The sequence below is a fragment of the Leguminivora glycinivorella genome, chromosome 1, assembly GCF_023078275.1.
Source record: "Leguminivora glycinivorella isolate SPB_JAAS2020 chromosome 1, LegGlyc_1.1, whole genome shotgun sequence".
Lineage (NCBI taxonomy): Eukaryota > Metazoa > Arthropoda > Insecta > Lepidoptera > Tortricidae > Leguminivora > Leguminivora glycinivorella.
The window spans coordinates 5,133,877-5,148,142 of NC_062971.1; the positions used below are offsets into that span (position 1 = coordinate 5,133,877).

The 14,266-nt window shown below is 40.2% G+C and overlaps 2 protein-coding genes across 3 annotated transcripts; both read left to right on the forward strand.

Moving 5' to 3' along the window:
• The first annotated feature begins 1,261 nt into the window (after positions 1-1,261).
• LOC125228771 lies at positions 1,262-9,713 on the forward strand. Of its 2 annotated transcripts, XR_007177320.1 has the most exons (11): positions 1,262-1,681; positions 1,903-2,151; positions 2,608-2,785; positions 3,093-3,265; positions 4,563-4,700; positions 5,737-5,904; positions 6,235-6,345; positions 6,641-6,829; positions 7,282-7,420; positions 8,255-8,709; positions 9,461-9,713. XR_007177320.1 is itself a non-coding variant. In XM_048133449.1 (10 exons), the coding sequence occupies exons 1-10, from the start codon at positions 1,636-1,638 to the stop codon at positions 8,289-8,291; spliced, it is 1,428 nt and encodes a 475-aa protein (XP_047989406.1). In that variant the 5' UTR covers positions 1,262-1,635; the 3' UTR covers positions 8,292-9,205. The 2 variants fall into 2 exon arrangements, 1 of the variants encoding a protein (XP_047989406.1); XM_048133449.1 differs by lacking the exon at positions 9,461-9,713 and having other exon boundaries at positions 8,255-9,205.
• Positions 9,714-10,675: 962 nt separating this feature from the next.
• On the forward strand, positions 10,676-12,834 carry LOC125231810 (trypsin, alkaline B-like). Its single transcript, XM_048137391.1, has 4 exons — positions 10,676-10,776; positions 11,252-11,426; positions 11,835-12,090; positions 12,484-12,834. The coding sequence occupies exons 1-4, from the start codon at positions 10,728-10,730 to the stop codon at positions 12,778-12,780; spliced, it is 777 nt and encodes a 258-aa protein (XP_047993348.1). The 5' UTR covers positions 10,676-10,727; the 3' UTR covers positions 12,781-12,834.
• The last annotated feature ends 1,432 nt before the right edge of the window (positions 12,835-14,266 follow it).

Sequence of the window (14,266 nt, forward strand, 5' to 3'; positions counted from 1 at the left end):
CACTGAGATAGCTAACTTTTGCCACAAAACAAAAACAGTAGTTACTTATAGATCAGAATACAGTAATGTCAAATATGGAGTACCACAGGGGAGCATCCTAGGACCCCTTCTTTTCTTGGCCTATATTAACGATTTACCTGACGTGACGAAGCATAAAATTGTATTATTCGCTGACGACTGTTCTCTGGTCGTAAGAGGTGATGACCCTATGTCCTATGAGTTCGAAGCGAATCTAGCATTTAACAATGTAATTACATGGCTGGAAAAAAACAATCTCAAAATTAACGTTACTAAAACAAAATTGATGGAGTTTTATGCTCCCCAAGGTAATCCTAAGTGTGTTCGATTATCATGTAATCAAAATTGTAATCAAGAAATAGAACAAGTGTCATCGATTCGTTTCTTAGGTGTCACTATGGATTGTCATAATGATTGGAAACAACACACCGAAAATCTTATTAATAGGTTGAGTCGATTTGTTTTTGCACTAAAGCGACTAAAATCCATAACATCACTTAAAACCGCCCTTATGGCTTTTCATGGTTACGTAATGTCAAATCTTAGGTATGGCCTAATACTATGGGGCAACAGTACAAACGTTCCAAAGGTATTTTTGCTACAAAAAAAATGCTTGCGAGCAGTATACGGCGTCAGTCAAACTGACTCATGTCGACCAATCTTTCGAGAATTAAAGGTTTTAACACTTTATTCTCTTTATATTTATGAGGCGTGTTTATTTGTAAAAAGTAACATTAACTCTTTCTGTAGTTTTGCCTCCACCTCGAGGTATAATACTCGTCATGGATTAAACCTACATTACCCGGGAACAACATCTGCCCTCGTTAATAAAAATATAGTATTCATGTGTGTAAAAATTTATAACCACCTTCCTAATGATCTGAAGGAACTAGAATTGCCGAATTTCAAATCAGAATTATACAAGTGGTGTTTGGAAAAAATGTATTATGGCAACTCGGAACACTTTGCACCTGACATTCCTTAAATCCCAATGTAAATATAGTTATAAGTTTTGTAAATATAGTTGTTAAGGTCATTTTATTTGTATGTCTATAATAGGCTGAAAGTGGAGATACTTTTCATAGAATAAGATCTTTTATGTACACCCATTTTTATTGACAAATAAATATTTCATTTCATTTCATTTCATTTCATTCACACTTTTGTTTTGACAATAGTTTGAATTCCAAACAAACTGTTTGCCTACATATTATTTATAAACATATCTGTGATATTCGAAATTGAAAATAATTAACATCAGGTACCACGTCGGGGCAAAGGAGGGTTGAATTGAAATTTGTATTTACATTATGTGCTGAATGATTTTAAAATGATTTAAGCAAAGACTCATTATCTGTTTTCAATATTGCATCTAAGTATATGTGTCTCACTCCTTTTATTCTTCTACTATTTTATTTTTCTCTGTCTTTCTACGTTACGAAAGTATTTATCACTTGCAATAAACAGCAGCGAGCGATTTATTTTATTAATCACTGGACGCTCCGCTATCGCTAGCAATAAGACCGGAGCCTAACATTGTTTGCCAAGCTACAATTGTTTGTATAAAAATGTCCACTTTGAATTCATCGAGCCAGTCAGTAGCGTAACTACTACAAAATGCGGTGGTTCATCCTCCTGTGTGCGGCGGCGTTCCTCAACAATGGTTAGTTTGAAACTTTGTACTATGTTTACAACCGGTGTCCAAACAAGGAATGTGTTGATAAATTCTCTCTTGTCTGTCTGTAGTATCTATATTTTAATAATGTTGAACTCTGCATACGTTGCGATTTGACATGAAGCGAATCATTTCACTTTTTAGCGAATTTTTTTTCCAAAGGTCCTTATAGGTTCTTTTAAAAAATCCATAATACAATTTGGTTTCAGCGGACGCGCAGAATCAAATCTGGGAGTTAAACAGCAGCCTATCCGACTTGTTCGTCGGACCAGACTCCGCCGTTCATTGCCAGCTCACCAACCCTTCTGGAAACATCGTCTTTGACGACTTCGGGCCGTGCAGGGTAAACATCGACCGGGTGACGGAGCAACACAGTGGGCTGTGGACCATGAGCATAATCCAGCAGAATAATGTGTTGGCTGTACGGCAGAGTTTTACTGCGCAGGTTACTTCTTCAGGTTAGTGTGTTTGTCTACTAGCAGACTGAAGTCAATCGCCAGCTCACCATCCCCTTTGGCAACATCGTCGTTGATGACTTTGGTCCGTGTATTCGTTGGCCTGGCCAATCGTCAGACTCAACATCTCGATGGAATTAGTGAATAATCTCCGCCATTTCTTGATTCGTACACCAATCTATAAATTATACAATAATTTGGATATCTTATATAATATTCTTTATTTTAAGTTGGGGAAATGCATCTTATATAATATCCTACCCAACTGATAATCTAAATTAACAAAATTATATGGACATCATCATGTCATTATTACTTCCGTTATTGCTGAAAGCAATTTAGATTTCTGATTGTGATCTAATATGATTTTGTATCTTAATTAGCACGATCTTGAAATTGATTTCATGGTGATTAAAGGACCTCCTTTAAGATTCTGACTATATAATTGTTTTCCAATAGCCGCAGACTCCAAGCCCACGGTATCAACAAGCGTGCAGCAAGAGAAGCCCGTAATAAAGCTCCTCTGCTCCATGGCAAATGCTGAGCTGGTCACAGCCTGCGTGTTCAGAGATCCGTCTGGGCGGGTGCTGCAAGCTCGCCAGGGTGTCTCTGAGGACCGATACAGCTTCATTGAAAGGTAGGTGTTTCTATGATAAATTTGTTAATGCAAAAATTTCATAGAGGAGAGATACCTAAGTTCAGTCTCCTAAACCTGCGGTCAAGCCCGTGGTACCCAAACGTGGTCACGTCGTCAAAGGCGTCTAGCCTTTCAGAGATCACACACACTAGAGAATTGTCGACGGGTGCCACGGCGGCCGGATAATTAGCTGCGATAAGCTGAAGAACCGGGTTCTATCCCCGCTCTGCCACTGATGAACTTGGTTGCTTATTTCGGCTATTAATTTTCAACTAAAGTATAACTTATAACTTGTATCTTTTCTTAGTTTATCGGCCGGTGTGCAAAGCTGCGGTATTGAGATCAACGGACCCCTGGTTTCTGACCTGGGTTTGTGGCGCTGCGACCTCCAAACCACTGCAGACACCTACTTCGGACATCTCACCGTTTTATGTCCCTGGGCCATGCAAGATCCGGAAATTGCGGCGGCTGTCATATCAGGTCGGTATTTTACTTGGACTCCTTCGAGTTGGAGTATTGGGCTCTCTTCGAGATAGGAACACTACTTATCCGGGCCCTGAGCCAATCTCTCTCACAAGTAACTTGCGATGTTTTGCATGTTATCCACCTAACGTGCCAACGGATGCAAAGTACTTTTTTCGTCATTCCGTTAACAGTTTACATTTTCAGGTACCCAACGGCATGACAACATTGAATATCAATGTTTTTAGGATACTGAATCTTCGCTGTGTCTGTCAGAAAATTGTCAAAAAATAATTAACTTGGATATATTATTTTAAAGTCCAACGCCTTATGTTAGGATCCTTATCAAACACAGACGAAGGGTTAAGTAGACGTGTAATATTTTATTTTATCAACAAAGGCATAATAAAGGATTGTATTGTATTTTTGTATGAAAATAAAAAATAGGAAAGCAATATAGTAATATCAAATATTCCATTTAAAAAATATATAAAAAAAAATCCAAAAAAAGTTCAAATTTAGGATGGAACTCAGAATCACCTGCTTCGGTGCATTTGACCAAGACGCCATTTCGATTTACATGTCAAATATACGATATGTATCTTTATTGACAAAATCGTCATTATTTCTGAGTCTGCTTGAGTTAACTAAACCAATATCTTTAATAATTACTTGTCAAGAGCCAAGTGTCACTGATGACAATGTCAATTAAAAATGCGCGAAATATGACGGCTCTGTGTCTGTAACAAAATTTGGCACGCACATTTACGTAAAATTAATAAAAAATTCACATGGATTTGTCCATGATTTCTGTATGAAACAATGTATCATTCACTACCGCGACGACGGATAATGTATAGTAGATGTATGCGCATATTTTTATTTAGTTGTAATACCACAAAATATTTGTTTTATTTTTTCAGCGTTTTTGTGTTCTGTTTGTGTTTTATCTTAAAAAAAAACATAGATTAAATTTAAGATAATTATACCATCCCATACATTAAAATGCGACCGCCTAAGAACGTGCCAAAAAGTAGATCGCGCCACTAAAAAAAATGCCTTGTTGCCATCGATTATACTTTTGTAGATGGCATTAAGTGTCACTTTCGACATAGATTTATGGCTCGAAAGTGACACCTAACGCCAATCTACAAGTAATCGACGGCACCAAGGCATTTTTAGTGTTGCCGTCTACTTTTTGGTATGATCTTATTTTATGTATTTAATCTATGCTTAAACAAACATATTGTTTTTTAACACTTGACCAACCAACTTTTAGGGAAGTCATAAAATTTAGGATTTGTCTACTTTACAGTTCCCACTCTGACCAGTCAGACCAAGGATCAGGTGGTGAGTGAGGGAGACAGCGTGACGATGTCCTGCTCCATCCAGACCGCCATACGCTACTGCTATTTCCGAGCGAGGAACGGAACCATCTTCAATGTAAGGCCTGGTAAGTTACTAATTCCAAAGAGGATCGAGTATTATAGAGAGTTACTGTCAAAGTAAAATGTGTAATCACAGTGCACGGACTGCCATCTCTCGACACAGGATTAAAACTTTTGAACCTCAGTTTTGACAATTTGGCCCATAATCTTAACTAGCTAGCGCCATCTAGCCGAGCGTTTCCCAAAGGTGTAACGCCATCTTGGTCACCGTACCTTTTTCATTATGGTTTTGAGGTACGTTTTTTTCTTAGACTTTATCTGTCTATACGGAGTTACATAATTACGTCTTTGCAAATTCTTAGATAAATAAAATTATCTCGTTTTACCACTATTTTATATAATTAGTGCAAGATACTAAACAGCTTACGTTATCTATGCGAATAATAATGAAGTGGATCAACAAATGCAAAACAAATAAAGTGCAACGTAGCTAACCAACAACTACGAGTATTAACCTTTGGCAACTGTTTTATGCATCAACCAATGAAATGTAACATTAACTGACATACTTTTGGTGTTATTAGTCCGTTCTGGCTCAGTTGGTGACCCTGCCTGCTAAGCCGCGGTCTTGGGTTCGAATCCCGGTAAGGGCATTTATTTGTGTGATGAGCACAGATATGTTTTCCATGTATATAAGTATGTATTAATCTAATTAAGTATGTATATCGTCGCTTAGCACTCATAGTACAAGCTTTGCTTAAGTTGATCTGTGTAAGGTGTTCGCAATATATATATTGTCAATGAAACAAGTAGAAGCATCTGCAAAGATGGTTTAAAGCAAGTAATAAATGAAAGCGGAATAAGTTACTATCTTAAATCATACTTGCGAAGCGAATGCCTAAACCTTTTCACGATGTTGGCTTATAGGGAGGCCTTAATAGGTACTGACATCTACCGTAAGAATCTTTTTGGGGTACGTACGTATAGGCTAGTTCTTGTACATACAAGACACTATTCTGTTCCTGAAATATTTTCTGACCGGGAGCGGTGAAATGCTTAAATTAAGGAAGTGGTCCGCTGCATTAAACGTGTACATTGCAGGTATGACCTCCTCCTCCGTGGAGTATGTAGGAGCCGGTCTGGGGGCAGGAGAGTGTGGCATCCGCTTTCCTTCACTCTTCGCGTCTGACAGTGGAACCTGGAGCTGTCACGTCGGCTTCGCAGACTCCAGCGAGGAACAGCGCGTGCAGTTCTCCATTCAAGTGCAAGGTGAATAATAACATAACAATTCGACTAAAATGGGCCGAAACCGGGGGTCATGGCCATTTTTAACAGAAAACGAAGCGCCAGCTTGGAAGCAAGAGTCCGCCAGGAGTATCCGGATACCGCTGCAAATGCGGTGCTCATTACAATCCGAACCAAGTCACCCTTCTACAGGACTTCTTCCTGAACCTCTCAGCGGTGGTTCAGGCTACTTTCGGTTAGTGGTAACCAAATCGAACACTCGTCGTTAAAAGGTTTCTCCAAACGATAATGCTAACTGTAATTGTATAGTTACAGATGTATTAAATTTGTGTTAACTTTTTTTCTTCATTTCAGAACCGATATCTGCCAGCCAGTTCGTTGAATGCAACGAGTTGGTGATAGCAGGAGTAGTTAACGGACACCCCGCCCTCGACTACTGCAGGTTCGTCCGCATAGACGGACTAGGTATGTTATAGTTGATATCCAACGTAGATGAATACAATATAGAAGACTCATATTCTATCATAACGATTAGGTAAATCTTACCGTCGTAGCATCGCCAAGAACTACACGACTTACTAAAATTTTTTTTTACTTGTACTTTTCCCTTTCATATAGCATGCGATTTTTCGACATAACTACTTAAACTAATGCAATGTACTACTAATGTAGGTACTTAAAACAATGTAATGTAAATCTTATTAAAAAACAAAATTTTCCACCGAATCACTACATTCACTACTTCAACTACTATTTCAAGGATTCACTTCTGAGAACGTGCCAGCCGGTTACACCGACAGCAGTTCTCTCAGCCAGGGTCACTGCAAGATCCGCATGGCAATGCCTACGATTCTGGAGCATCACGCATGGACCGTAGTGGCCAAGGTTCGAAGCCAGGACAACGAGCTCAGTCAGTCCACTGACCATACTATTGAGATGCCCCCACCAGGTACGTGTCAATTATGAAAACATAGACTTGACAACACTTTAGGGCCCTGCGAAGTGGTGTCCCCAAGATAATAATGCAATTACTACTACATACTTAAGCCTCTGAAGGAACATGATCTTCAACACCAACAAAAATACATGATCTCACGAATTCTTATCGTTGAGAGATGCACTGAAGATCAGAATATTGAGAATGGATAGTTACCTGACTTGGAACACAAGTATCATACCCAGTACCCAGGTACTTTACAATGTCATTTATGTAAAGGTAAAATAGTGCAGACTGACAATTTGTCAACCAACCCTCCTCACAAACCCCAATTGTTTTTTCTTTTAGTTTTTCCTAATCAGAACACGATACCGAATATGCCCTTAAACAGATCCATACTATTTTTATAACGCCAAACCACTGAAACTTTATAACCACTGATTTTTGTTCTCTCCTCATTCCAGATGGCCCCGTGACCTGGTGGATATACGTGATGATAGTCTTGACACTAGTGGCGTTAGTGGGCGCGTTTGCCTTCAAACGCAACAGGCGCTGGGCATCAGAGACCGCTACCGGCATTCGCGACAGCTTCAGAAAGAACAAATACCCTGAGCAGGAGAAACCGCCTCTACCAGCTTAATGTACACCTACTTACCTACAGCTTAACCATATCCATATATTATGTATACGTGATGCTAGGAGTAGCACTGTAGCGTTAGTGATGGGCGCGTTTGCCTTCAAACGCAACAGGCGCTGGGCATTCGGGGCAGCTTCAGGAAGAAGAAATACCCTGAGCAGGAGAAACCGCCTCTACCAGCTTAATGTACACCTACTTACCTACAGCTTAACCATATCCATATAAGTATACGTGATGCTAGGAGTAGCACTGGTAGCGTTAGTGATGGGCGCGTTTGCCTTCAAACGCAACAGGCGCTGGGCATTCGGGGCAGCTTCAGGAAGAAGAAATACCCTGAGCAGGAGAAACCGCCTCTACCAGCTTAATGTACACCTACTTACCTACAGCTTAACCATATCCATATATTATGTATACTGAGCTAGGAGTAAACCGCCTCAACAGGCGCTAGCTTCAGGAAGAAGAAATACCAGCTTAATGTACACCTACTTACCTACAGCTTAACCATATCCATATATTATGTATACGTGATGCTAGGAGTAGCACTGATAGCGTTAGTGATGGGCGCGTTTGCCTTCAAACGCAACAGCGCTGGGCATTCGGGGCAGCTTCAGGAAGAAGAAATACCCTGAGCAGGAGAAACCGCCTCTGCCAGCTTAATGTACACCTACTTACCTACAGCTTAACCATATCCATATAAGTATACGTGATGCTAGGAGTAGCACTGGTAGCGTTAGTGATGGGCGCGTTTGCCTTCAAACGCAACAGGCGCTGGGCATTCGGGGCAGCTTCAGGAAGAAGAAATACCCTGAGCAGGAGAAACCGCCTCTACCAGCTTAATGTACACCTACTTACCTACAGCTTAACCATATCCATATATTATGTATACGTGATGCTAGGAGTAGCACTGATAGCGTTAGTGATGGGCGCGTTTGCCTTCAAACGCAACAGGCGCTGGGCATTCGGGGCAGCTTCAGGAAGAAGAAATACCCTGAGCAGGAGAAACCGCCTCTACCAGCTTAATGTACACCTACTTACCTACAGCTTAACCATATCCATATAAGTATACGTGATGCTAGGAGTAGCACTGGTAGCGTTAGTGATGGGCGCGTTTGCCTTCAAACGCAACAGGCGCTGGGCATTCGGGGCAGCTTCAGGAAGAAGAAATACCCTGGGCAGGAGAAGCCGCCGCTACCAAATAAACTTACATACCAATGTCTATGGTATGACAAATGAAAAATCTTCGTCACACCAACTGGTAAAGGCTCCCCACAAGAGTGCAAAGTAATTTCATAGAAATTTTGATGCACGAAAGGGTTGGACTAGGGTTGATCTTTAGATGAAATGCTAATTTAGAATCATAAATGTTTTAAGAAAATATGAATGAGATTTAGTTTGAAGGTTTGGTGTGGTGAAAAATGTTGTGTTTCAGTCAGTGGCAAAATTTGTTTAACCTATTTCGTGCCTTGAAACCCTCACAATGTTTTGTAATTTCTCTTTCTTTGCCCCCTTGTAAATAAAACAAAACACTGTTTGTTTGTTTTCAAAAGTTTAGTATCCCCCCCCCCTCGTCTGAGGTTGAGTTTTTAATGGAGTTTGAGAATTATTTTTTCTGCTGCTAATTCTGTCCGTTTTCATTGATATTAAATAAATATTATAAATTAAATATAAATTAACTATGTATTTATAAACTGTGATAGGTAAATTGACAATAAAACATGTAAACACAATGCAAATAAATTATTATACCATGAGACTGTTTTTGTATGCTAATCCCTGCGCCCTGACGAGTGGGCTAAACGCTCACGAAACGAAGCGCTGTAGATATCTACCTTGCGTAACTTCGACGTTTGCCCAGCAGGGGCCTGGCGACGGCCCAGCAAGGTGATATAGCCTATAGAGTGGGTGCGTCCCTTCCGGACTTACAGAAAGTGCGAAACAACAAGGAATATAGTTATGTTACTATGCACTAGGTAACTAAAACTAAACAAACTTATGTATTATTGCAGAAGACTGTACTACAGTCATATTGTTGGAATCAGGAACTTGAAATTGATGACGATTTCGGGTGAGTAATTGTATATACATATGTCGGTAATTAAAGGTAATACAATTATTTACTGAAGTGCTTTTAAAGCGATAACACTTGAGGGAAAACTCAATTGTTTAATACCTAAGGTACAACGGGGCAAATCTCAACTAGGGGGCAATTGTAACTAGTCCATTTTTTCCGCATTATTACACTATGATGTTGAGTTCTACATGTATCCACTGAACACGCCTACCATATACTTATAACCGGTGGACACTCTATTTAATAATGCAAACATTGTAAAACATGGAACAAATGGACCAGTAACATTTGCCCGCCAGTTGAAATTTGCCCCGCTGTACTTCGGCTCTCCTCCATCACCGTGCATGAATAGTTATTTGTTATACAAGGGGGCAAAGTTGTATTTTAACGCCAAGTGTGGAATTGAAAAACGAGCAAGTGAAAGGATTCTATAGTTGAAGGTTCGAGAATAGAATCCTGAACTTGCGAGTAGCGAGGAAACTAATACAAAGCAAAAAAATGCGTCTATCACTGCTTCCAGTTGTTCCACAGGTGGTAAATCATCTTTATTACTAGATTCACCTACTTTTATCAATTTTAAAGCAGTTAATTTAATTTTATTCAAGGTCAAATTACTTTAACCACTACTGGATAAAATGCGTTTTTACACGTGTTTCCGAGCTAGTAAGGGGAAAATAAAATACCTGTAAAATGTGATTATGATTATTCAGAAGTGAAATTTGACGAAAAGTTTTAGGCGAAACGGCAGTAGGTACACCGTAAAATCCTACTAGGTAATAAGTAGGTGTCTAAATAAAATAATATGATACGTAAGTATATTTTTAGCTCCCAAATGTAGAATCATGACTGCCGTGTCTTTTCTCTAAAAAGTGTTCTTTTTTCACAAAAAGTAGGTAAGTACCCAGGATCTGACCACATTATGTACCTCTATATTACGCTTTTAATATAGTTTAAAATTATTATATTATATGTATATATCTTACTATTTCTACAACAGATACCTACTGGACAAACGGATTCAACGTTACTTCAAACAAGTTCCGTGCACTATTTCCGATTAGATATTAGATTAGGTAAAATCGATTTGCGGAACACTCAATAAAGTACTCCGGTTACCTACTGAATATACTTTATACAAATAGCCATAGACAGGCAGCAATCAGGCATTGTTGCATTTGCCTTGGGACCGAGTAACGGACAAGATGTTGGCCTATATTATTTTTACCACCGTTTTCTTGGGGTTAAGCTCTGGTTCGTATCATTGTTTTTAAAATGTGAAAAACTTATCTAGAAACTGTTTATTTTGTCATGTACCGTCGCCATCAGATACAGAAAGACTGACCAAAAATATATGACTACGCGCCATGTTGCGGAATTTCATTAAAACTATTTTCTTCATACTAAACTGAACTGTCACCCAATAGGTACATCAGAATAACAGCGCTCTCCTGACAATAATCATACCTACATATATTTTCTGGCAGGTAATAATGGTCGCGCGATAAATGATAAAACATCTGGCCGTTCCTATCGCACTTACTGATAGTGCGATAGGGACGGCCTGATATTTTATCGTCTATCGCGCGACCATGCTACCCGTGCTGGTCAGGCTTTTTATATCGAACCTGCCGAAGCTCGCACATACATCGGAACACGCACTCACGTCTTGACAATGCGATTTCCGATATTTTTGAGAGCTTTGGCATCTTCTTCTCGTTCAATTCAGGTGCCATTATCCAACCGCGAGTGTCTTCCAACTCCTCATCAGCGATCCAGCGATTCTCCTTTACCGCGGCCATCTTGTACGGCCCGACCGGGTACTACCGGCAGGTTTGCGGCGGGGCGGTGCTCACCGCTACAGCGGTGCTGTCGGCTGCCAGCTGTCTTGACACCCAGGGGAGGTATGATTACACTAGGAGTCTGACGTCACGATCCACTTCAGGTGCCATTATCGCAGGCTGCTCATCTTGTGCCAGGCCCGACGATTACACTGACGTTATGATCCGCTTCAGGTGCCATTATCAAAGCGCGACCAGCGTCTTCAAATCGCGAGTGTCTTCCAACTCCTCTACTGCGACCCCGCGGTTCCCTTTCACGGCGAGGGGAGGTATGATTATTTAGATTTCTAACGGACGTGCCGGTTTAGCCATCTTCTTCATACCCCACGGGAAAATTTTGAATACGGACGGTGACCCATAATCATCGGGGTTTCCATATGTTTTAAAACAAATCCAAATCTATGTAATTGTGTACCATGAACATTTTCATTAGGCGGTTCAAACCTTAACTGCACGTTGACGTATTTTCAGACCAAATCCAGTATCGCAGTACCGCGTCAGAGCGGGCTCAGCCCAGCCCAACGCCGGCGGTTCCGTAGTCTCCATATACCTGATCAACCTTCACCCAAACTACAACTACAAAACCCTGCAGTCAGACATTGCCGTGCTGCGAACAGATACGCTGACGTACTCAGCAGCTGTGCAGCCGGTCGCTGTGGCTGGGGCCAATTATTACGTGTCAGACAACGATGATGTGCTGGTGATAGGATGGGGACAAAATCAGAGTGTAAGTTTCCCTTAAAGCTATAAGTATACTCGTAACTCGGGATAAATATTAGGTACGTTAGAAGAGGTATTTATTTTATTTATTTTTTATTTTTATTTCAAATACGTTACACAGTATGACAGTAAAAACCAAAGCACTGAGTAACTAAAATATATAATAGCATAACAAATAAACACATCAAAGTGAGAAAAAATCAACACATCACAAATTATCTACATTTGGGTGACAACGTATAACGTCGAGGCTTCGTTGCGTCGTCTGTCAGTAGGTATACATTACTAGTGAGAGTAAAGTTTAGTCTTACCTATTCCATTTTTGCAAACTCTAGCTTTGTATTAAGCGCGCTGTTAAGGACTACACCACAATTAAACGCGCTCTCCAACCATATTCCAGGTGTCCGCAGAACTTCGAAACACTCTCCGCTACGTCCAGCAGAAGGTCGTCAACCCGTCGTACTGTAAAGCGTTGCTAGGCTACGAAGGTCTGACCGTGACTGACGGCATGTTGTGCACGAGCCGTGCGGGCGGGGAGTTCTGTGACGGCGACTACGGCGGGCCGGTGGTGCACGCCGCGACCGGCGTGCTGGTCGGCGTGGCTGCCTACAGCTACCGCTGCGGGGAGAGACGCTACCCGAGCGTGAGCACCAGGGTCGCAGCGTATACCAACTGGATTGTTGATGCGGCCAAGTGATGAGATTAGATCAATCACTGCGAGGATTTAATAATAAAACGTGGCATTATCGGTTTTTATTTTTTACCTACCTATGGGAAAGTGTGTGTCTGTTTGCTTGTCCGTCTTTCATGGCAAAACGGATCGACGAATTGACGTGATTTTTTAGTGGAGATATTTGAAGGGATGGAGAGTGCCATAGGTTACTTTTTGTCTCTTTCTAACGCGAGCGAAGCCGCGGGCAAAAGCTAGTACCTAAATAAAAGTGAAATAATAATATCTCAATCGCAAAAGCTACGTCTACTTATCTACAGTAAACGGCCATAAAGAATGCACATCGGTCTTTGAAAGAGACAATTATCGTCACATAAGCAAGAAAGAGATAGAGAGAGAAATGATATGTATTATGAACACTTTCGAAACCGGGCTTATTTTCGCTACATGGGGAAACCCATGTAATCGTTTCTACGAGCGGTAAGTCGGGTTCTTGGTAGCGAAAGTGTTAATGGCCGTTTAGGTAAGTACTGTTAAGTTGAAAATAATACGAAAACTTGATTTAGAACAAACAATTAGGAACCTCAGACGTCGGCGATGCTAAAATCTGGGTGGCTCCACATCAGAAACAAAATCTCAGAAACACAAAGATCGATTAAGGTGGATGTACTAGTGCTCGACGCGGTACTAGTACTCGTCACCCATGGTTTAAATAGCGATTAATAAGATAAGACTACCGTTACATTCATCGCAATTAGATTTATTAGATGAGAAATGTTTGTAGCCTTCACATTTCATACGCCATATTATAAAATATAGAAACTTTTTTCAATTAATGAATAATATATGTGATGACATTGTCATGAGCAATCAATCTCTCAATTTTGTTAGCGATTTGGTTAAGCTTTGCTCGTATTTGCTGACTTATTTAAAATACTTTCACGGTAAGTTGTGAACATATTCTATAATTGTGTTGGTGCTAGAATGTGCGGGAAGATATTTAAGTAATTAAATGTCGATTTCGTTCATTGTTACTGTGATAAACAAGCGTGTCATTTATTAGGACTGAAAACCGTCGCAAGTCTAAAACTCGACACGGCTGGCATTTATTGGGACTGTTACGTTATTTTCCAAGTCCCAATGTTTGTCGAGCCGTTTTTTCAGGATATCACGATTAAAGTAGCCAAAACGAATCGTTTACAGTTTCATATTATCAGCATATTTTTCTGTAAGTCACATTAACTTTACTGAAAAAAACAAATTACATGCACATAGACAGCTTTTTGTATATCTTTTACGGTTTTATTGATATGTTTTCTCGTTAAATGTAGTGAAATCTGTATAATTTCTTTGGGTAGTGCTTGACATGTCATTTTTCACAAAACATTTTCCTGGATCTGTTCTTCGTGATGCTTCCAGATACAGAGGTGGATTTAAACGACGAAGAAGTGGAGCCGGCAAAGTATTGCAGAACCTGTGGAATACAATTTTTATTTTGGGGGAATCCCTATTT

Coding starts and splice junctions, on each gene's coding strand:
- LOC125231810 (XM_048137391.1), top strand. CDS start 10,728: ATGTTGGCCTATATTATTTTTACCACCGTTTTCTTGGGGTTAAGCTCT. Junction 11,427..11,834: donor TGTCTTGACACCCAGGGGAG/GTATGATTACAC, acceptor ACGTATTTTCAG/ACCAAATCCAGTATCGCAGT. Junction 12,091..12,483: donor GATGGGGACAAAATCAGAGT/GTAAGTTTCCCT, acceptor ACCATATTCCAG/GTGTCCGCAGAACTTCGAAA.
- LOC125228771 (XM_048133449.1), top strand. CDS start 1,636: ATGCGGTGGTTCATCCTCCTGTGTGCGGCGGCGTTCCTCAACAATG. Junction 1,682..1,902: donor GGCGGCGTTCCTCAACAATG/GTTAGTTTGAAA, acceptor ATTTGGTTTCAG/CGGACGCGCAGAATCAAATC. Junction 2,786..3,092: donor CGATACAGCTTCATTGAAAG/GTAGGTGTTTCT, acceptor ATCTTTTCTTAG/TTTATCGGCCGGTGTGCAAA.